Consider the following 22,027-nt stretch of genomic DNA (forward strand, 5'->3'; position numbering starts at 1 on the left):
AAAAATGTCTCGTTTGGATTTGTATTTTATTTCCTTTTTAACACCGACAGGAACCAATAGAGCATCAAAACAAGAGATAATATTACCAATATACAAATTAAAAAGTGTACAATAGAAACAAAACAGGAGAATATATATGAAAATTAAAATATTAAACTAAAGCATTATACCAAGTAATGCCATTAGTGTCATCATTCGCAGCGCTTAGTTTAACTATTTACAACATTCCTTCCCTTCTGGTATAATATTTCCTCATTTAATATATATTCAGCTTTGTGATTAACATCCAGCTTTCAAATCATAGTTTCAAAGCTATCATTTGATAATGTTTTGAATCAAGATGCTTGAGTTTGATATGCTGTTAACTTGGGGCAGAGTAAAAGGCAGCACATTTCACGTTTTCAAAACTAAGTTAGTGTTACAACTCAACTTAACCTTGCCTTTAACTGAAGCACTACAGGTTCAGTGGGAAGTCAGATACAAAAGTGATGCGTTATTAACTGAGTGTAAGAGGTGGCTGGTAGGGTTATGGGTTAGCAGTCACAGCAGAAAACCAACTTTTCAACACTTTAATTGTTCTGCTGACTGACTGATTTTCTCATTAGAAAGTCGAGTTTTGACAGACGCACATCAATTCGGCTGTTAATTCTTCATCCGGACTACATTCATACTGTTTGTTTACCTGCGGTCAAAAGACTCTATCTGTAAGTCAATCTGTAAAATGTGTTTAGACTGCACTCACTGTTAGGTAAGAGGAAAACAAGACAGGAAAAGTATCTACTCAGCTATTATTTCGCTGTGCTCTGCCATCAAACATTTACGATTACGACCACAAGCAGCTTCTTTACTGGCCCCTGCTAAAACGCATATTAAACATCAGTTGATAATGTAGAAACTCTACTAATAGGAAAAACAGAGGATGACAGGCAGCTTGAGGATTTTTTTTTTTCTAACATGCAACACTGCTATAGTGCGCCCCTGAACAAATCTAATGCAAAGTATGCATCTTGCATACAAACTTTTAATGCCCATATATTCCTTTTCCAGATGTGATTTTAGTCTGATTTAAGGCCCGACACATCTTTGCACGGCCTTGTCTGTCTGTAATGACTGACGCCCTGACTAACGCACTATAGCAGTGACGCCTTTATAAACAATACCAGCAGAGGCAGGCCTGATCTGTGCTACATGTTATGCCCTTAATTATGGGATTACAATCCACAGCACATCACAGCTGGGCCGGCTCTGCAGGGAAGTGTTTCTTCAGTAATCTGTAATCTGTGTGGGTTTCGCCCTTCCGCCCGTCTCCCTGCCACACACTAAAATCTCTCCGACAGCTGTTACCTCAGTGCTACACAAACAATAGCACTGCGCAAGGAGCCCAACAGCGTCATACAAATACACTTTTGAGCTACTTGTTCATACGAACCCACAACAAAATGAAAACACTGAATATGTAGAACATTTCTGGAATAACAATTTTCCAACAAACTACTCTTTAAATTTAAAACCTTCAAGGTCATACATTAAAATAAAAGAAAATGTGATTAAATTGTTATATATTAAAATAAAGTCTGGCAATTCAAAGGCTCCTTAGTTTTGCTTGACTATAAATCAATTCTAAATCTTAAGACAGTGTGTCTCATTGACTGGAGCACGGGGTACTCCTCAATATTTGGCAATGTTTCGGTAAGAGGCAAAACTGGCAGAGAGCTGAGGAGGAGTTTGGATTCAGAAGCAATATAATAACTGAAATATGTGGTGTTTTAGATTAAGATGGCACTTATTTGCTCTAGCATACACCTTATATCTGTCATTAATTTCTTTTGTTTCAGCTTAAGGACGCTATATGCAGGCACGGTTATTTGGACCCGTGTGATATGGTAGTTCTGTCATTAATGGCCTCTATGACATCAACACAAATGACATGACCAGTTAATAAACCTGATAATGTCTAAACATCGTGACTTCTCTTCTCCCTGACTAAATATGACAACAACCTTTCCATCCTCTGTTCCTACTGTACCAATTATTACCTCTCTTTCCTTGTAAAAACACTCAATCCCTTCCCGCAGTCTGTCAACCACAGCTCCATAAGTCTGACATGAATCAGATCTTTTCATTCTAAATGTTAAAAAAAAAAAAAAGGGAAACCAAATCTGATCTTCCATGTTAAGGTAACAACAAAAGATGTGATTTGTCTCACAAAGGTGATAAAAAAAAAATCAATGTGGACTACAGGTGTAAAGTGAGCGTGTATTTGAGTCTCAGAACTCGTCGTCAGAGCTGAGCAGCAGGGTCTTTTCGTTGTCCCCCCGGGTGCTGATGTTACTGTGGCTACGGGAGAGGGCTGGCCCCCCACTTCGCTCCAGTGTGGACTGCTGGGTGTACTGCTGATACGCTGGGGAGAAGTTATGGATGGCATCCTGGACCATGTCCCCTGGATTCATGGTCTCCTTCAGGCTGCTGGAGATGCTCTTCATTGGGGCACAGCGACCTGAAGGTAAGGCAGAGAGGTCGGAATATTAATAAAGAGACCCAGAACAGGATGGACAGGGAGGGAGGTATCAAAGTGAAATATGAGTCAGAAAATCCATAAACTTATGTTTCCTTCTAACTGAATGAAACTGAAAAAAAAAATATATTTTGCAGGATGGAATAAATAATAAACGGTTTCCTGAATGGCATAGACATGCAGATTATACATACATATATATAAAAAAGCAACAGTGGGTAGTATGATATTACTGGAGGTCAAGATGAGTGCACATTTTAACATTTAAGGAAGGTGATGATTTAACATCTGTTTACATTACTAATTTACATTACTTCAGATCTTAGCACCTCATTTTTTTCTCAACACAAATGTTTTTCAGCTGGGAGGGGGAAGGAACATCAGACAGACAAAACTGTGACAAGCAAAATGTTCAAAGCCTGAATTCACTGACTGCAAAATGAACAAAGAAACTAAACAAGAAAGCTGTCGACCCCCAGTTTTAAAAGTGTAAACCGAAATGGACATTTAACAACAATCAAACTCAAAAAGGCAAACAAAAAGCACTTTCATTGGGACAAACATAGAAACTCAGCTAACATCAGACCTACCGTACTGTCCATAGATAGGAAATGAGCCTTTCAGTGCAGCGCGTTGAAGAAGAGAGGAAAAGGAAAAGGGGGAGGAAAAAGAGAGACAAGGAACACAAGAAAGTCAAGATGAAAATGAAGGAAAAGCAGAAGAAAAGAGAAAGACTCAAAATATATAGAGTGTTAAAGATAGGATTCAAAGTAAAAAAAGGTTGGGACACAAAGAGGAAGGTCAGATCAGTTCTGTTAGACGGCAGAAATCAGTCTGAATGGAGAACCATTCACATTCAGAGCAGACAGATTACACTACACACTGTAACATACACATTACCTACATGTTTTGCTTTAGTTTTTTAAATCTCAAACTAGGCCTGCACGATTCGGGAAAAATATGAATCACGATTTTTTAGCTTAGAATTGATATCACGATTCTCTGCCACGATTTTCTTCTCACGAAGTGTAATGTTTATTGCACACATGAACCATGACAAAACCAAACAAATTGGCCGTACCAAACAGATATTTTTTGGCACCTATAGCACATTGTGCATCACCACAAGCCTGTAAACATAGAGGCTTCAATGAATAAAGAAGATAAAGGACATACTGGCCATTTAAGTACAGTAGGCTACCAAAATAGTGACATATAACACATTGAACTAAATATGGCCCTGATACAGGTTCTATCTGAACTCCTGGAACATGTCTTTACATAATTAAAACATGTTAATCAACATGCTGCAGCAACAGCTTCAGTCGCTAGAGAAATGGAGTTTGTCAACTGCCAATTTAAGTACAGGATCAAAAACAGAATGATTTCTTAGTACACTCTTTAACTGCTTGCCTTTCATGTCTTCAGCTGTCCTATCAAAATAAAGGCCGAAAATGCCCAAAAAATAATCTTTAAAAAATTTTTTTAAAAAATCGGTCATTTCAAAATTAAATCGCAAACGGGTGAATCAAGATCGCGATTTTATAACAATTTATTGTGCAGGCCTATCTCAAACCCATCAGAATTACACTAGCCTAACACACACACACAGACACACAGACACGCACGCACGCACACACACACACACACACACACACACACACACACACACACACACACACACACACACACACACACACACACACACACACACACACTTCCCTCACCATATGAGTCCAGCCTTTTATCCATGTAGACCTTGTAAGTAAAGGCATGGCGCAAAGCGACAGCAGCAAAGAACATCTCAATGCAGATGATGAAGTTTTGGTAACCAGCGGCAACTGTTCCCTCGCCCACAGAGAAGTCGGCCGAGGTGATCTGAGGGATGGCTCCACACTTCTCCAGGATGGCCAGCAGCATCCCTGAATTGTAGAGAACAGGCACAAAAACATGTGTGTGCATTCTTAATCTGTGCGTGAGACTGGACCCCCAGAAATGTAACAACCACCTATTAGAACAAGAACAAAGTTGGCAAATTAACAGACCAGGTGAAGCTGGTGTGAGATGTGAGATGAGGTTACAGGACAACCTCTTCTACTAATTTCAGAAACCCAAAAAATAAAAATGGCAGCAGCAAAACCAAAAACCATCCAGAAGAAAACTAAATAATTCACGAATGAAACAAAGCTCTCTTTTAACTACAGCATGTAATCTCGTTGCACCCTCTTGAATATTTGCACAGTTACAGGTTCCGATTTTCTTTTGCCGACCTTTAGAAAATTCACTTAAAAGGTACGCAATATTTGAATAAAAACGTACCTACAGGCTGCTGAACAAAATAATGCGCACATACTGTATACATGTGTTAACAGGTTCAGAAGGCGGTCTTCTTACCTTGCCAGAAGGAGAGAAAGATGACTGATTTGACCATGAAGAACTTGAGCACGGGGTTGTATGGGACAAGCAGTTCACGTGTGGCGAAGTAGAAGAGGAAGAGAGCGTAGAGCGACAGACTGACGGAGATGTTGTAGATAATGGTCACATACAGGTAGCCACTAGCAACGCTGGAGGAGAGAGACAGGAAAAAAAGAACGTGCTTTAGTGATGACATACAAGGTAAATGTCTAAGTGAGGAAACAAAGAAGAGGTCAAACTGATTTACAAATCAACTTGAACCTACACAAGGCAAGTTTATTAAGACAATTTTCATCTGGGCAAATAACTGTAGCTCTTCCTTGTGAAGAACAATGATTTTTACATAAATATGCAGCTTTAGGTTCATAAAAAGATGGTTTGGACAGTAGAGCAGTACTCTTAATGTTTTTTTTTTACAGGCCCTCATTAGGGATTTGAGAGTAATAACCTAAGAAATGCACAGTAGAGATAACCAGAGATTTGATTGTTTATCTTTTAAAAATGATAACTCATTACAGATATGAATTTTTCTTTTTTTCGCCCAGCATGTTTCCTTGGCTTAGGGTGGCACCTAAATCATGGTTGCAGCTGTCCCGGTGGTCCTGCTCCGCACCCTGCTATGCCCTGTTATACCCTGCTACGCTCTGCAGTACCCTGCTACGTCCTGCTACGTCCTGCTGCGTCCTGCTATGCTCTGCAGTACCCTGCTACGTCCTGCTACGTCCTGCTACGCCCTGCTATGCTCTGCAGTACCCTGCTGCGTCCTGCTACGTCCTGCCGCGTCCTGCTACGTCCTGCTGCATCCTGCTATGCCCTGCTATGCTCTGCAGTACCCTGCTACGTCCTGCTGCATCCTGCTATGCCCTGCTATGCTCTGCAGTACCCTGCTGCGTCCTGCTACGTCCTGCTGCGTCCTGCTACGCCCTGCTATGCTCTGCAGTACCCTGCTACGTCCTGCTGCGTCCTGCTATGCCCTGCTATGCTGTGCTGTACCCTGCTACGTCCTGTAACACCCTGCAGTGCCATGAACTACTACAACTACTATTTCTGGTCATTGCTCCATTATCTTTATTGTGACTATTATTGCCACTGTTCATCACACCCCCAACCGGCACCGTCAGACACCACCTACCAAGAGCCTGGGTCTGTCTCAGGTTTCTCCCTAAAAGAAGTTTTTCTCATCACTGAGGTTTCTTCCTAAAGGGAGTTTTTCCTCGCCACTGTCGCACTAAATGCTTGCTCTTGGGCGAATTACTGAAGTTGTTGGCTTTGTAAATTATAGAGTGTGGTCTAGACCTACTCTATCTGTAAAGTGTCTTGAGATAACTCTTGTTATGATTTGATACTATAAATAAATTGAATTGAATTATCTGGATTCAACCAATGCTGCTCAGCCATTATGGTCTGAAAAGACTTTGGGCTGAATCTGCTCCGTGTCTGCAGTGGTGTGACACAAACCACAGCAAGTCAGAACACAAGAAGTCCCTGCTCAGGGAGATGGCTGTGCTGTGAATGGCAATCTGCTCTAAGTTGTTGCTGAAACATACTTAAAGTCTCCATCTTTGTATTTCCCGAAGGCCTGAAGAATGACAGTGATCATTGCCATCAGAGGTTTCACCACACAGAACTGGAGAGTTGCCTGAAGTAACAAGAGTGAGAGAGACAGAGAGGAGAACAAGCAAACATGGTAGGAACAAAAGAGAAGGTCAGTAAAATGCAGCAATGCTGCACCAGATTGTTTCACTCATAAATCCTATTGTCTTTTTATTAAAATTGCTAATCTGAGTATAAAGCTTCTGACCAGACATTTTCAATGCCAATCACATTAACCCTCCTGTTGTCTGATCCCCTTTTCAAGTCAGAAATGTGAGTTTCCTTCAACAAAATTGCCCAAAAATATTGCGCTCTTCGCAATAAAAATGTTTAAAAAACGTCAAAGAATGTTGACTAAGATGACATAAAAGTGACAAAAGTGCCAAAAACATTGAAAAAAAACAGCAGAATAAAGCCTTGACAAAAGCGTGGCACTAACAATAACAAGGCACTAACAATGTTTTAAAAAGCGACAAAAACGTTTAAAAAAAACCCGTCAAAAATGTTGAAAAAAGCATCGAAAAATGTGTCGACATTTTTTTTAAAAAGTGTTGATTTTCAGTTTCAACCCGGGAGGACAACACGAGGGTTAAGGAAATATTTCTGATATTAACATTAAATCAATGACTCAGCTTCACTAGTACAGCTGATCCTACTGAGAATTAACATACACACTTGTGTATTTGAGAATCTAACATTGACACGGCAGTTTATGTTTTAGGATACCTTCAGTAAAGCAAAAACAATAAAACATGTAACACTGGACAGTTCATCTATCCATAAAGCACAACATTTGAGTAATATTAAACAATGTACATTATATGAGCCAAGAGAGGGTGATTGGTACCTGTTTGCAAAACCTGAGGAAGCCAATGGAGTATGTCTTGCCCCACAGACAACAGGTGCCATACATACAGCTTGACCTAAAGTGGAGTGCAGGTTCATACGAGTCAAAATGGTTGGGAAAGTAGGCAGCAATTTTTACATGAAATTACTGTAAAGTATTTATACCAGCAAGAAAGAATGGAATCCAAAAAGGGAAGAGCTGAACAAACGAGACTTACTCGATCGGTTTCCCTCTGATCTCGGCCATGATGGCGCTCTCTCCTCCCAGATACTCGTAACACAGACTCAGGAAGTTGTAGATGACAAAGGCTGAAGAGTGTCACACAGAAAAAAAAACATCACTGTAATTGAGCATGGACCCCCGAACTAACTGCATTTATACTAAAGTTCTTACAAAAATATCATCCTGACGTTGCTGCTGTGGGTTTGGAGACACTAAATATTATTGGCAACCTCCAAAAACATACTGTCTGATGCATGATAGTTATAGCAGCAGTCGGTTAGTTTTATACAGTGTTGTCAACGCTTATAATTACATAATTATGTTTTGCTGATTTTGTTTCGGAACTGCTGAGCTCGCCATTTCAAAGCAGAAAGGTGAGTCACCCCCCCATCAGCAGGCTTAGGAATGATTAGGTAGTGGCTGGTTGGATCAGCTGGTGGAGCAGGTGCACATACAGAGGCTTGCAAAAATATTCATACCCCTTGAACTTTTCCACATTTTGTCACGTTACAACCACAAAGTAAATGTATTTTATGTGATAGACCAACACAAAGTGGCGCATAATTGTGAAATGGAAGGAAAATTATACATGGTTTTCAAATTTTTTTACAAATAAAAAACTGAAAAGTGTGGCGTGCAAAAGTATTCAGCCCCCTTTACTCTGATACCCCTAAATAAAATCCAGTGCTACCAATTGCCTTCAGAAGTCACCTAACTAGTAAACAGAGTCCACCTGTGTGTAATAGTTAGTGTACAGCTGTTCTGTGAAGGCCTCAGAGGTTTGTTAGAGTGAACATTAGTGAACAAACAGCATCAGGAAGCCCGAGGAACATACCAGACAGGTCAGGGATAGAGCTTTGTGTTGGTCCGCTTTGTGTTGGTCTATCACATAAAATACCAATGAAATACATTTACGTTTGTGGTTGTAACGTGACAGAGTGTAGAAATGTTCAAGGGGTATGAATACTTTTGCAAGCCTCTGTATGTGGAGGTTTGTTCCTCGGCGCGGGGGGGTCCGACCTGTGATGGTTTCTTGCATGTCTCCCCCTTCTCTCTCCCCTTCCATATCTGAGCTGTCCTGTCTATTAAAGGTGGAAATGGCCAACAAAAAAATAAAAAATCTTTGAGAAATGATTGGGTAAATGTTGTGAGTGAGGTATAAGCCTGAGCATAATTGTAAGGTTCTGCTGCTCTAGTGGCGGGAGAAGAAGTGAAGATTGGTGATAATGGGATGTCTGTGGGAAACGTCAAAGAAAGCAAAAACACTGAAGAAAGCTTGTGGTCTAGTGGATGGATACCCGAACCGAGCCCGATGGGACCCGACGGGCCGGGCCGGATTCGGACAGATATTTAGAAATGATGTTCGGATTCGGGTCAGGCTCGGTCACATCAGCGCGATAAGGCATTAAACATTTTAAATTTAAAAAAGCTTATTATGTAGGTGCGCGCCTGTGTTAACGTGCGCTTGTTGCCCCGTGTGAGCTGATGCGCTCATCTGTTGACATTTCCGAATGCCTTCCTACAGTTGCTTAATAAAAGCTTTCCACACAAACAAACATACGTGCGTCATTAGTATGAGAAAAAAAAACGAGATTTTAACTGTGTCGGGCTCAGGTCGGGCTCTGACATAAATATCTTAATGCCTGTCGGGCTCGGGTTCGGGTACTGCTCTGTCAGACGCGGGCCGGGCTTGGACAGAAAAATGCGGCCCGATCAGCACTCTATTGTGGTCATATCACACTGCAAAACAATAGTATCACCTAACACAAATGGTTCATATAAACAATACACATCTTACACAAGTGAACTGCACACATTTAAGGCTATGATGTTCACTCATGTAATGTGTTACATAACTGCTGCTAATAAAAGATAAAAACCATATTCTAACATGTGATCTTTTGGTTATTCTTCCACAGCTCTATGGGCCTAAATGTGAAGCTACACCAGGTGCGTCTCTAATCCCTTTCTATTCTTTTTTTTTTATGTATTTTTATTGGAAACCAGATATATATATATATATATATATATATATATATATATATATATATATATATTAGGGCTGTCCTCGACTACAGAAATTCTTAGTCGACTAACACTTATATGATTTTGTCGATCAATCGATTAGTTGATGTAATCTACAGAGCTGTGCTCTTTGAGAGGTGGTTAAGACTAGAAAAGCACAATATAAATGTAGTTAATGAACCATCTGTAAAACTGAGTTTCTCCACAATTAATCCTGCAAAAGCACCACTTTAAATCTTGTGTTTACCAGAAATGTGCCCATAAGTTTCTTGGAAATGAGTAATTAAGCATGAATAAGCATAAAAAATGACTCATCAACTAAAGAAATCTTAGTCGATTAAGACCAAAACGACCGATTAGTCGACTAATCGACTAAGAGGTGGCAGCCCTAATATATATATATATATATATATATATATATATATATATATATATATATATATATATATATAGACAAATATAAATACACAGTACAGATATAGGTTCCAGTGTTTTTGTTGTTTTTTGTATTGCCCCCCCAGCCGTTTTGTGGTGTGGTAGAACATAGAACATAACACCACCTTACAACAGCCACGAACCCCAGAGAGTAAATAAAACAGAAATGACAAATATAAAATCATGTAAATAAACAGAGAAACCAAAAAAAAAAAAAAAAAAAATGAAAGTTGAAACGAACACCATAGAGAGGATAGTAAGGATGCCTGCTTCAGAACCTTCAACTTCAGCTTCTCTATCGTCATCGTCATCGTGTTAAACCCGCCAATAGGATAAGCCAGTTTGTGATTGGTCCCCGCAAAATGGTAACGGAAGCAGGACAGATAAACGTACAGGTTTCCAGCCTGAGCTGCGGGGCGAAATCAAATCGCCCGGCTGATCGGGCTGGGTTTACCCAGTCTAGCAAACACTAATAATTCATTAGATATTTTGTTGAGAAGTAACATCAAATTTAATTAAACCTGACTGGACTGCATACTGATCCTAGTAGTTGGTGTCCCTGAGAGAGTGGAATGTTTTTTCATCTGCTGCCCCAGGTGTTCTCAGGCTAATTTAAGGGTAACCCACAGATACCAGCTTCCCACTGCCTCTGCTCTCGTTACTGTGTAAAGTGGCTGAGTTTAAAAGCAGGCCTGTGGTTGTAGCAACCCCTGCCAGAACACAGTCAGCACAGCGCTGCCTTTGTTAATGTTGCATAACAGGTCACACATAAAATATTTTTTTCACTCTAAAATGTACTTTCACTGCTATTTAGCTTGAACGGGGCTGGCAGATGAAAATAACACGAACATGCATTTTAAGAGCATAAATATCCATCCATGTGTTACTAATAAGAGCATCAACACATATGCATGTCTTAGTCATTAATCTAGATCCTTTATTGTGGAGACAAAGCTCACCATTTCATTACTGTACCTTAATAAAGCTAGTTGTCTGTCACTTCTATCATATCTAATAGCATAAACAGTAGCCTCTCCTATCACACACTATTTATTCATTCTGTAATATGGACAGAGACATATACAGCATGAGTATATATGAGTATAACAATGTGTTTATTTGACCTTTGACCTGCAGTGGACGGCACCAACTGTGTCTATATGAACAGCAGCAGTCTGTTTCTACATTAACCAACACATTACCCTTACCTCTCTCACCCATTGTACACGCAGTACAAGACACAACAGAGTACAGCAGACTGACCAAACCGTTGGCTTCCACTGCTCACAGCAGCCTTACACATAACATGGTATTATTATTGATTTTGTTTTGTTTTAATTAATCTGCCAAGCATGTTCTTGAATAATCAATTAACTGAGTCTATAAAAATGTCATGTAAAACAGTGATGAATGCCCATTACAAGTGAATCCTGAATCCAAGTCAAAGACTTTTTCAGTTCAAGCAAATCCTCACAATGAAGACACTTGAACTAGAGGTGCAACAATCAATCGATTAATCGATTAGTTGTCAACTATTAAATTAATCGCCAACTATTTTGAAAGTCGATTAATCGTTTGAGTCATTTTTTTATTTAAAAAAATCTGATTTCTCTGATTCCAGCTTGTTAAATGTGAACATCTTCTAGTTTCTTCTCTCCTCTGTGACAGTAAACTGAATATCTTTGAGTTGTGGACAAAACAAGACATTTGAGGACGTCATCTTAGGCTTTGGGAAACACTGATCCACATTTTCACCATGTTTTGACATTTTTATAGATCAAACAACTAATCGATTAATCGAGAAAATAATCGACAGATTAATCGACTATGGAAATAATCGTTAGTTGCAGCCCTATCTTGAACCAGCTGATGTTTGGCATCTTTGCCTTCCTGTAGATCAACTAATAGTTTCAGCACTACGAGCAGGTCCAGGCAATTATCCTAACAAAGCTCAATGGTGACAATGGAATAATAGAAGCAAACTGCCATCAGAATAACTATAGTAGGCTATGTTATATCATTGCTTGCTGTATTTTTAATTATTCTCAAAATACTGTGAGAAATTCCTGTGACAGTAGAGGCCTTCTAAGATAAAGAATAAGCTTACGATTTATCCGCTCACGGGTGAGATGCCATTTAAAAGTCTTCTCAAGGATGTGCTCACAGGTTTTCATACAGTTGCTAGGAAACAGCTTCCCCCCTCCCCTGCAATCCCAAGAGGCCACGGAGACATGAGGACAAAGATGGCAACCTTTGTAAATGAAGACACTACAAAGGCCATCTGCCACTGGGGTATCACGACACATAAATTCTCACACTCTTATTTCTACTGGGAGTCAAAAGACACATCGGAACACAAAACTCTCGCTCCCCTCCGCTGTGGTGAATATTCTGCCGTTTGCATGCCAAGTATGGCAGCACATAATCCAGCCTGCAGCAGAAAATGCTCGTGTACCAGCTCACTGAACTGCGTTCCTCATTCCACTCACCTTCGTAGCAGTCTCGGACCGTGTCAAAGTACACGTAATACTCCTCATTGGTGAAGAAGAGAAGGCTGAGCCAGGAGTCGAAGGCATAGATGGGGACTATGAAGAGGATCCTAACTATGTGCCTCTGTTCATTTGGAGAGCTGTAGTAACGCAGATGCATGTAGATCTAAAAAGAACAGAGGAAGCAAAGGTCAGAAGTCTAACAGCATACTTTATACAATGCTCCCATGAAAGACACTATTATCTTACCAGGAATTTGCAATGAGTAAAATATATACTTAATGTGCTTTGGGTAGTGAATAGCAAATATCTATTCAATGTTAATTTTTTTATGATTCTGTCACAGATGTGGTGCACAAACGAGTCACTCCCAGAGCCTGAAACTGACATCTGATGTCATCAGATATCACACCAGTGGTGTAGTCTAATGTATTGTAGTGGGTATACTGTACTGTATATATATATATATATATATATATATTGGCCTTATATATATGGGCCATAATCTGCCTTTGGGGAAGGGGAGGTATATCATTGTGGGGGGCATGGGTGTCCTCCGCCAGGGAAGTTTTTTTAAGACTATTTATTTGGCCATTTTTAGGCCTTTATTGACAGGACAGGTGAATAAATGAAAGGGGAGAGAGAGGGGGAATGACATGCAGCAAAGGGAGTCGAACCCGGGCCCGCTGCGTCGAGCAGTAAACCTCTATATACATATGGGCGCCTGCTCTGCCAACTGAGCTATCCGGGCACCCCTAGGGAAGTTTTGAGTGTCAGCAACTTCATTTTCTGCATTTGGATACGCTTTAATGCACCAATTTACGGTGGAAATACCTTTATTTAGCCTATGCGCAGAAAAAGAACACAGATGACAATTCAAAATATATCAAAATGATAATGGAAAGTATGTTGTTGCGTGTCATTGGGCATTTTTAAGTGGGTATATGGAAATCCTGGAGCTTCCTTAGTGTGTATACTGCATATACCTCCGTATCACGTAGACTAAACCACTGTATCACACGCTATCCCAGTTGGTAATAATTATATGTTCATATGTGTGGATGGTGACTGAATGCAACATGTTCTTTAGGAGTAAGAGCATTTTTTTGGATCAGCACTACAAAAACAGCAGGTTTGAACGTTTAACTTGTCTACAACATCAGCCTTCCATAAGTTGCTGAGGGAGCAGCTGGAGCACCTTTTCTTGATGGCGTCATATTGAATCATCTGGCTTTGCAATAGAGCTGCTCATGCTAGAAATACTGCATAAGCTAAAAGTGAAATTAAATCAAAGGAGGGAGAGAAAGACACAACGACTCACTGGAACACACAGGCATGCTCATGAGAACATCTGTATTTACACAAACACACACATAAAACATGCAGTTGATGTAATGTATACGGGTTATACCAGTAAAGGAGTTTCAACCTATTTATTTAGTCGCAGATCACAAGCTGTGATGCAGTACACTGGATTGTTTTGACTTGCTTTTGTCTGTTGATGAATGATGAATGAACTGTTTGGCAGGATGCAGAACATACTGTACATATTTACAATTGTGTGAAATGTGCAAAAAATGCGCCAAAAATTAGGTCTTGTAAATACAAAACAGTTGTACATTTTTGAAACAGCAACACATATTTGTCACATTGAAAACGAGATGGGAAAAGATACTGTAAGGGGAATATTTATCAGCTTCCTCCTTGTGAAACCGCAGCTAATAACTGTATAGATAAAGTAGTTTACCTGAAACTAATTGCTACCTCATAAAACCTGCATGTGTGTTCTCATCAGGCTCTAGTCTGTCCGTACAGCCAGTATACATTTGCCTAAGTCGGACATTGGAGCACTGTGTGGTGTGTGCATGCACTGACACGTTGTTTTGGGTAGTTTGACACTGGGCTTTCATCACTCCTATTGAGAGCAGCAGACGGCAGGAAGAACAGGGTGGGCCTTTGTCAGCAGCACCTCTGTCTGCTCCATCCGGCTCCTCTCCGCTTACACAATGTCCCACCTATCACCTTTCCTGGTCTGCAAACAGACACACACCTTTGGTAAAATAACAAACAGTGGGTGACAATACACCAAGCGAGACAGTGCACTCCGCTCACAGGGCTTGTTGCTAGGAGACCCTCCTCCGCACACACACACACACACACACACACACACACACACACACAGACACACACACCCATCCCCTGCCCTTTCATGTCGAAGTCGAGCTAGAACCACCAGAGCCAGAGTGAAATAGGGCTCTTCTTTAAGCCTGTATGTAAAGAACAACGGAGGACAAATCTAAGCCGAGGTAGAGCAGATCTTACTTAAATAAAAGGGAAGCTTACTAAATTCTTCACTGTAACGTGAAGGCTGATAAACTGACACAAACAGGGCAAACAGCATGTATGCACTATACTGCACTTATCTGCACCACTAACACTAAACATTCTCCAGAGATTTTCCTCACATCATCCACACTATAGTCTATATCGACAATGTTTTCTGGGATTGTTCCGGTGCTGCCAGAAATTCCGCCGGACGTCCCTCATGTTCAGCCGGATGTCCATCACCTTCTGCTTTCTTTGTGTTGGCATTCTAAACTTTCTGAGGACTATGGTTAACTGCTCCTCAGATCTCTGCAGGGTAAATCCAGACAGCTAGCTAGACTATCTGTCCAATCTGAGTTTTCTGTTGCCCGACTAAAACAACTTCTGAACGTACACATGTTCCACCAAAACAAGTTCCTTCCTGAGGCTATTTTGCAGAGGCACAGTCATTGAGTCCGGCGCTTAGCGCCGCCAAAGACGATCGTGATTGTTTTAAAGAAATGCCAATAAACCACAGCACGTTTTTCTCCCATCCCGGAATGCTGCGTGGACTAGCCAGACCTTCCTCCCCAGCTCTGTGGAGTAAGGTCTGGCAATGCGAGACTATCCACACTATAGTTGATATTTTGTAAAGCTAATGAGGATCCTTCTACAGGCTACAGACAAACAGCAGTTAGGGCAGCAAACATTGAGGTTTTGCCATACTTTCCCTATGGCTAGGCTACCTGAGGCATTTGGCACATGTTGGGTGGGTTTCAGGGGGCATTATCAACCTCAGTCACTCAAACCTGGCAGGTGGGGGCTCTCTGGCGGCTTTGTGGTTGGGGTGCTGACCATGAATTGCAACACCTCTGCTTCACCTCTGACCAGGGATATGTGTTGCATTTCGTTCCTTATCTTTCACTCCCCTCATTTCCTGTCATCTCTCTAATGTTGGTTATCAAATAGAGGCATACGATGCCCCTGCCCAAAACACTAGGCACATAGTTAGAGAGGCAGTCTTTATATCATATGTTTCTAAGGCTTAATGCATAAGAGGTGCTTCTTACTCTGATGGTAAACTTCCCTAAAAACAATATAGTCATCCCAGCTTTTATCATTCATAACAATTTAGTCTCATTCTATTCGCACAAACACTAAATGTGTTTTAAGCGTACATATTAGGGGTGCACGATTCAGGAAATATCACGATTCGATTCAACATCGATTTTTAGGCTCAAGATTCGATTCAAAATCGATTTTCGATTCAAAAACGATTCTCGATTGAAAAAACAATTCACAGTATGTAAATGTAGTTACTTTTCCCATGTGACTGCAGTAGACATACAAATTAAAAGAAAAGAAACAACAAATTAAATGTAGTTTGATATTACTTTATATGTCTTCATACAAAAATAAAAACTTTTGCAACTAAAAACTGTAAAGTGCCAAGCTTTGGCCAGCTTTCAAATACATTTAATTCAAGTATAAAATAAAACTGTTAAATAAAAAGAGCTTTTGGTTCAGAGTTGGGTGGGAGTTTAGAGCCAGGGTTCATACGCATATACATACCAATACTTTTCCATGACTTTTTGGCAAATTTCCATGACTGTGTATTCCTGAAAATGTCAGTCGACATTATACAATAAGAATAAAAATCTGTGTTAAAGTTTACCCTCAGAGGTTTAACAATAAAATGAACGATAATTTATGTTGTTCATAGTGGGAGTAGTAGTAATATCGCGCCCCGAATAGAACGGTGAGGTTAGGACGACGTGAAATACATTTATTAATCACATATTATTATGCTGTGTAAAAAAAATAATTCCATGACTTTTCCAAAACTTTCTGGGTCTTTTTATGTTTCCAAAACCTTTCCAGGCCTGGAATTTGCATTTTTCAAATTCCATAACTTTTCCAGGTTTTTTCAAAACGTATGAAACCTGTAGAGCATTGAAAGATGGTGCGTTGGTTGACTGGCATGTCAGGTACTTAAGGTTGTTGTTCGTCCACGTCTTTAATGTTAATCTCTGGGTGATGGTGTACCATGGGAGTTCTCAAGTTTGTGGTGTTTCCAAAATACTTAACTTTCGCTTTGCAAAACCTGCATATAGCATGATTCCTATAAAGTTCCATCTTTCCCTTGAGGTTATAAAAGCCGAAATGTGCCCAAACTCTCGCCTTCAATGAGGATGGAGCAGGTTGAATAATTCTTTCTGGGAGGTTTGCCATTGTTTGCGCCGACTAAACTACTTCTGCTGCACTCGTTCTTTTTCTCATTATGACAATGGTGCTCAGGCGTCAGTGTGAATTCAACGCAGCGCCATCTATGGGAATGGCGAGCTAAACTCATTTCAGGACAATAGTATACACGGCATTAATAAAACTAAAAAAAAATTATTTTTGGAATTCTATGAATCGATTTTTTTGCACTCCCCTAATAAATATCCTAGTGTTAAGCCAATGTACAACACATAGTGTGGACCAGCTACATGGAAAATCTGTCTTCCCCACAGGATGTGAACTCTGAGTGCCTGCATGTCTTTAGTGTGTGAACGTGCATCTATAGAGCCTTAGATCAACAGGGGCTCATGGTCTTGGGTGTGAGAGTCTACTGTTGCTCTTACTGAAAAGGAGCTATTTGTATGGCTGTGTTCAGATAATAGTACAGCGTAAAAAATACCTTCCAATAGGTACACATATAGTTGTTGGACAAAATAAATAGTTGTGGAGACAGAGCCTGAAACCTGGTTTAAGTTTAGTTTGAACCCCTTTGACCGATAGATCATCTGTAACCTCCAAATGTCATGCTCTCCTTACCTGGTGACATGTGATCAGAAGAGCTGTCCAAACAAAGAACCCTGAAATAGTTTGGGCAGTGGAGGTCATGAGGAAAATTGGCTCTTCTGGTGTGACCACTGGGACTTCTGGGACCCAGGAGGAGTTGGACTGTTGTGGGGCCACCGTGGCTGGGGGCCCCGGGGCGAAGCCGACAGGAGAATCATTCCCCAACCTCTCTGACAGGGCGATGTCTCGCCGCCAAAGTTGACCCATCTGTATGAAGAAAGGGTGTGTATGAGACTTAATCAAAGATGATGCTCTTTAGGTAATGCAAACTAGTTTTTTTTTTTTTTTTAAGATTATTTTTTGGGCATTTTCGGCCTTTATTTTTGACAGGACAGATGAAGACGTGAAAGGGGAGAGAGAGGGGGGAATGACATGCAGCAAAGGGCCGCAGGTCGGAGTCGAACCCGGGCCCGCTGCGTTGAGGAGTAAACCTCTATATATGGGCACCCGTTCTACCAACTGAGCTATCTGGGCGCCCAATGCAAACTAATTTAACCTAGACATTTTAAATGCGTAGTAGCCTATGGACAACAACAAGCAGCTGCATGTTCCAGATTATAAAGCTGAACGAATCACTGTAATGTGCAAATGCATTTCAACAGGCCTGCACAGTCTAAGAACTAAATCTCAAGCCAACATCCTCTTGCAGAGCAAAGTAGGACATTGCAAAAGAGATTGCGTGGAAAGACCAATGAAGCGAGATCAAAACGTGACAAGGCATAAGGTAGGTGGGTGAGGAGAGGCTGATCAAATGTGTAAAAACCACACACACACCAACACATGAGGGAAGGGGGGGGGGGGGAATCACTCAAACACAGCAAATCAGTGTGACAGCAACAAGCTGGGGGCTGCTGACCCAATTTCTCCCAATCTTTTCTCCTGTGCTTTGCGGTGGAAAGATGAAATATAGTGTAGCTACAAATAACACTAAAACAAACATACAGTATTTCTTCAGAGTAATGAAACACCGTCCCACAAATCAGCACCAAAGTTCAGGCTCAAGAGACGGAGGTCGCACGTGCTGCAATAAGATAGATTCTTGACATAAAACTGATTTAAAAACGATTGTAGGAATATAATGTAACCTCATCTAAATGTATACTCTAAATTGTTCTGTTATCTGTTCTACTCCACAATTCTCTGTTTTATAAAAAGGGAGCCATTATATCACCAGAGTTTCAGCTGGGAAAGTCTAACTTTTTTCCAGTGTTGAGTGGCTTAAAGTCATATCTGTGCCTCACCGTTTCTCAACATTGGTTGTCGAAAGACTAAGCCAACTGTGCAGCATTGCAAAGTCCAAAACCCGCTGTCTTTATTGGGTTTTTACAGAACTCAACCCTTAGGTTTATGCTGCATTTGTGCCACATCATCAGAATGGGAAGATATATCTCTTCCACCGGAAAATCCCCACATTTCAAAATGTCATAAACTATTTGTAAGAAGGGAAAATAAAACAAGTGGTTTTTTTAATCACATAATGTTATGGGTTGGTGTGTATTTTATTTTGGTAGTCTGTTTCCTCTCTGTATTTTGCTTGTTTCCTGTTTTACTTTGATAATCTGTTCTCTGTCTTGTCTTGTTTTACTATGTTTTCCCGCTCTTGTGATTACCTGATGTTTTCCACCTGTTCCCAGCCCTTGTGTCACCTGCCTCTTGTTTCCTCGTTACCCTGTGTATTTAGTCTTTGTCTTCCCCTTGCCTTTTGTCAGATCATTGTATGTGTTTGGGTTTGTGTGTTTCGTCTCCAGTAGTTTTCCTGAGTGTTAGTCTTCGTGTTCCGGTGTTTCTACGTTTATCTTGGACTTTATTTTGGATACCCTTTTGCCTGCCTTTTCCTGGACTCCTTTGGTTTTGTATGATTTTATGTTTGATTAAATCATCTAACTATCCTCTGCTTCCGTCTCTGCTATTTGGGTCCGCCATTCACCTACCCACCTTAACACATAATTACACGCTGATTGAACAATGAAAACAAGACTGGCCAAACTGGAGCTTGCAACATCAAAAGCATCCAGAAAGATGTTCCATGTGCCACCACCACCACCAACATGATCTAATCATTGCAGATCTCTCAGCAATGTCATCTCTCCAACTACGCCAGTGTCTTGGTGTGGATTCCAGGAAGGCGATAATCTAATCATTCACAATGAAAACTATTATCACAATGACTTTCAATCCCCACTGGGCACCAGCTAAATATAGGTTTGCGCTCAATGTGGTTATGGATGACTCATGCTGCTTGCCAAAGCCTCAATCAGGTAGAAACACATCAGCGTGTCGCTGCCACACACGCCAGAATATCTTCAACTACTTGGGCAAAGAAACTTCAACAACACAACTTTCTGCATAATAAATGTCCAGTTTTGTGAAGGAAATACCAGAAAGACACAGCCAGATTATGAATTTACTGGTATAATTGGTGTAATTAAGAACATGGCATCATATCAGTCTTCGTCATTTATTATTGTATCTTATTTATTACAAAGCAATTAGTTAGTCAAACTTCTCGCACAATGATTTCTGATATAACAGAGTTCCAGTTTATTTTTCTATAATAACAATAAGTTTTAATGTGATCAACATCAACATCAAGTAGAGTATTTCCCAGCTTTGTCCAAACAGATATAATGTACTATATGCGGTTATTGTGGGAGAAGGACTTACCATTTATCATGGCTTCTTTTTGCAATAGTGCCTAGCCTGATGGATAAGAGTAGCAGTCTGACATGGATTCTACTAGAGCTGGGCGATATGGAGAAAATCAAATATCACAATATTTTTTACCAAATACCTCGATATCGATACCGCAACGATATTATAGCGTTGACTATTGGTGCTTTCACAAAATATTTACACAATGAGATTTTTGATAAATAATCACCAGTAATGTGGATATGACTAACTAAGTGGGTAAAGGCAAATAATAGAACAGTTACAACAGTCTGGTAAGTTCAGAAAATGACATCACTTTACTGTAATGCAGCCTTTAAAACCAGGAAAAGACAACACTTGTGCAACATTACGATATCCAAAATCTAAGACGATATCTAGTCTCATATCACAATATCGATATAATATCGATATATTGCCCAGCTCTAGATTCTACTTGTTTATTTACCAACCATGGTTGGATGCATAGAAACCAGTCAAAACAGGTTGTCTACATATCTTCTGATAAAAATGAATATAGGGTCAGGTGTGTTCATTGCGTACAAGCAACGCCGATGATTACGAGCACCAGCTCGCACCTTCAACAACAAAGCCCAGTGCTTCGCAGTGGGCCACAGACAAGAGAGAGAGAGGCAGCTCATCAATCCTGCTGACTGCACCCGTGGGCAGCTTTCAAAACGTGTATTGTACTTTGACCTCAATCGAATCAGCCGTCTATGTGACAGGCCATCATACGTCCTAAGGCTAGGAGAGCTGCCTGAAACATACTGTAAAGAATCAGGCTATTAAGGCTGTGTTCAATCAGAGGCACTTAAGACCGCAGGGCTACTTTACAGTGACCACAGTTCATGCTGCATTTTAGAGAAAGTGTGACATCATATTTAGTGAAAATCCAGCGGCGACAATATTTACCTGATCACCAGTGATTTTGATTATTACATTTAAACGAGTCCACGAGTTAAGAAAAGCACGCTGAACTAAATAACATGCTGTTTGTTAAGTGCTCAGGACTCCATCCTGCTGCTTTACTCACCTCCTCTGCAGTTGTTTGATCTGCGCTGGTTTGAATCAAAGCATCACTTAGCTCATCTCAAATCGATTGCAAACCTTTTTGGAGTACAAAAAGTTAATTGACCAAGCGATAATATTCAGACGACAGCCATCCACTTATCTTATAACTGCATCATTGTTTAAAACCCAGAAACTTGCCTCTTTTTATAAAGCTGGCAAGTGTCGGCAGCTGAGCATCAACTACGCCGAGTGATGCTAGCTAATGTTAGCTAGCCTTCCTAGCCTGGCGCTAGCTTGCTGTTGCTTCTCCCCGTTAAGTCAAAATAAAGCAAAGAGATATGAACACGCTTTTAAGAAGCACACTCAATTACAATTTCGAAATACATATTTAAAAAAAACAACTGGTTTTATCGCCTCATTTTCCATCCGAAGCTGATGAACTAGAAACCGTTATTTCATCCACATCACCAGTTCACTGTATCAACAGCAGCTGCCTACAGCCTAGCTACCACCGAAAACTCCGCTGTTGGCGCATGCGTAGTCACGATTTCTATTTTTCCGGGTCTCTTCCATTGACCATGACGTAACTGTACACAGACGTTGTTGTGTCCTAAAACCCCAAAACACACACACACACACACACACACACACACA

The 22,027-nt window shown here is 40.5% G+C and overlaps 1 protein-coding gene across 2 annotated transcripts; it reads right to left on the reverse strand.

The window, feature by feature from the left end:
* Positions 1-7: 7 nt before the first annotated feature.
* On the reverse strand, positions 8-21,906 carry LOC116065344 (transmembrane protein 184B-like). Of its 2 annotated transcripts, XM_031320817.2 has the most exons (11): positions 21,572-21,906; positions 21,396-21,469; positions 17,666-17,899; positions 12,542-12,707; positions 7,588-7,678; positions 7,371-7,446; positions 6,478-6,569; positions 4,910-5,079; positions 4,243-4,437; positions 3,106-3,132; positions 8-2,497 (listed from the first exon to the last, which is right to left on the reverse strand). In XM_031320817.2, the coding sequence occupies exons 3-11, from the start codon at positions 17,897-17,899 to the stop codon at positions 2,268-2,270; spliced, it is 1,281 nt and encodes a 426-aa protein (XP_031176677.1). In that variant the 5' UTR covers positions 21,396-21,469; positions 21,572-21,906; the 3' UTR covers positions 8-2,267. The 2 variants fall into 2 exon arrangements, with proteins under 2 accessions (XP_031176677.1, XP_031176678.1); XM_031320818.2 differs by lacking the exon at positions 3,106-3,132 and having other exon boundaries at positions 21,572-21,905.
* Positions 21,907-22,027: the final 121 nt, after the last annotated feature.

The sequence above is a fragment of the Sander lucioperca genome, chromosome 21, assembly GCF_008315115.2.
Source record: "Sander lucioperca isolate FBNREF2018 chromosome 21, SLUC_FBN_1.2, whole genome shotgun sequence".
Classification (NCBI taxonomy): domain Eukaryota; kingdom Metazoa; phylum Chordata; class Actinopteri; order Perciformes; family Percidae; genus Sander; species Sander lucioperca.

Bases quoted from the DNA above. Each gene is read 5' to 3' on its own strand.
- LOC116065344 (XM_031320817.2), bottom strand. From the start codon at position 17,899: ATGGGTCAACTTTGGCGGCGAGACATCGCCCTGTCAGAGAGGTTGGGG. The intron at 6,570-7,370 runs GTACCAATCACC...TTGTTACTTCAG, and splicing joins TCCTCAGGTTTTGCAAACAG to GCAACTCTCCAGTTCTGTGT. The intron at 4,438-4,909 runs GTAAGAAGACCG...TCTACAATTCAG, and splicing joins CTTTCTCTCCTTCTGGCAAG to GGATGCTGCTGGCCATCCTG.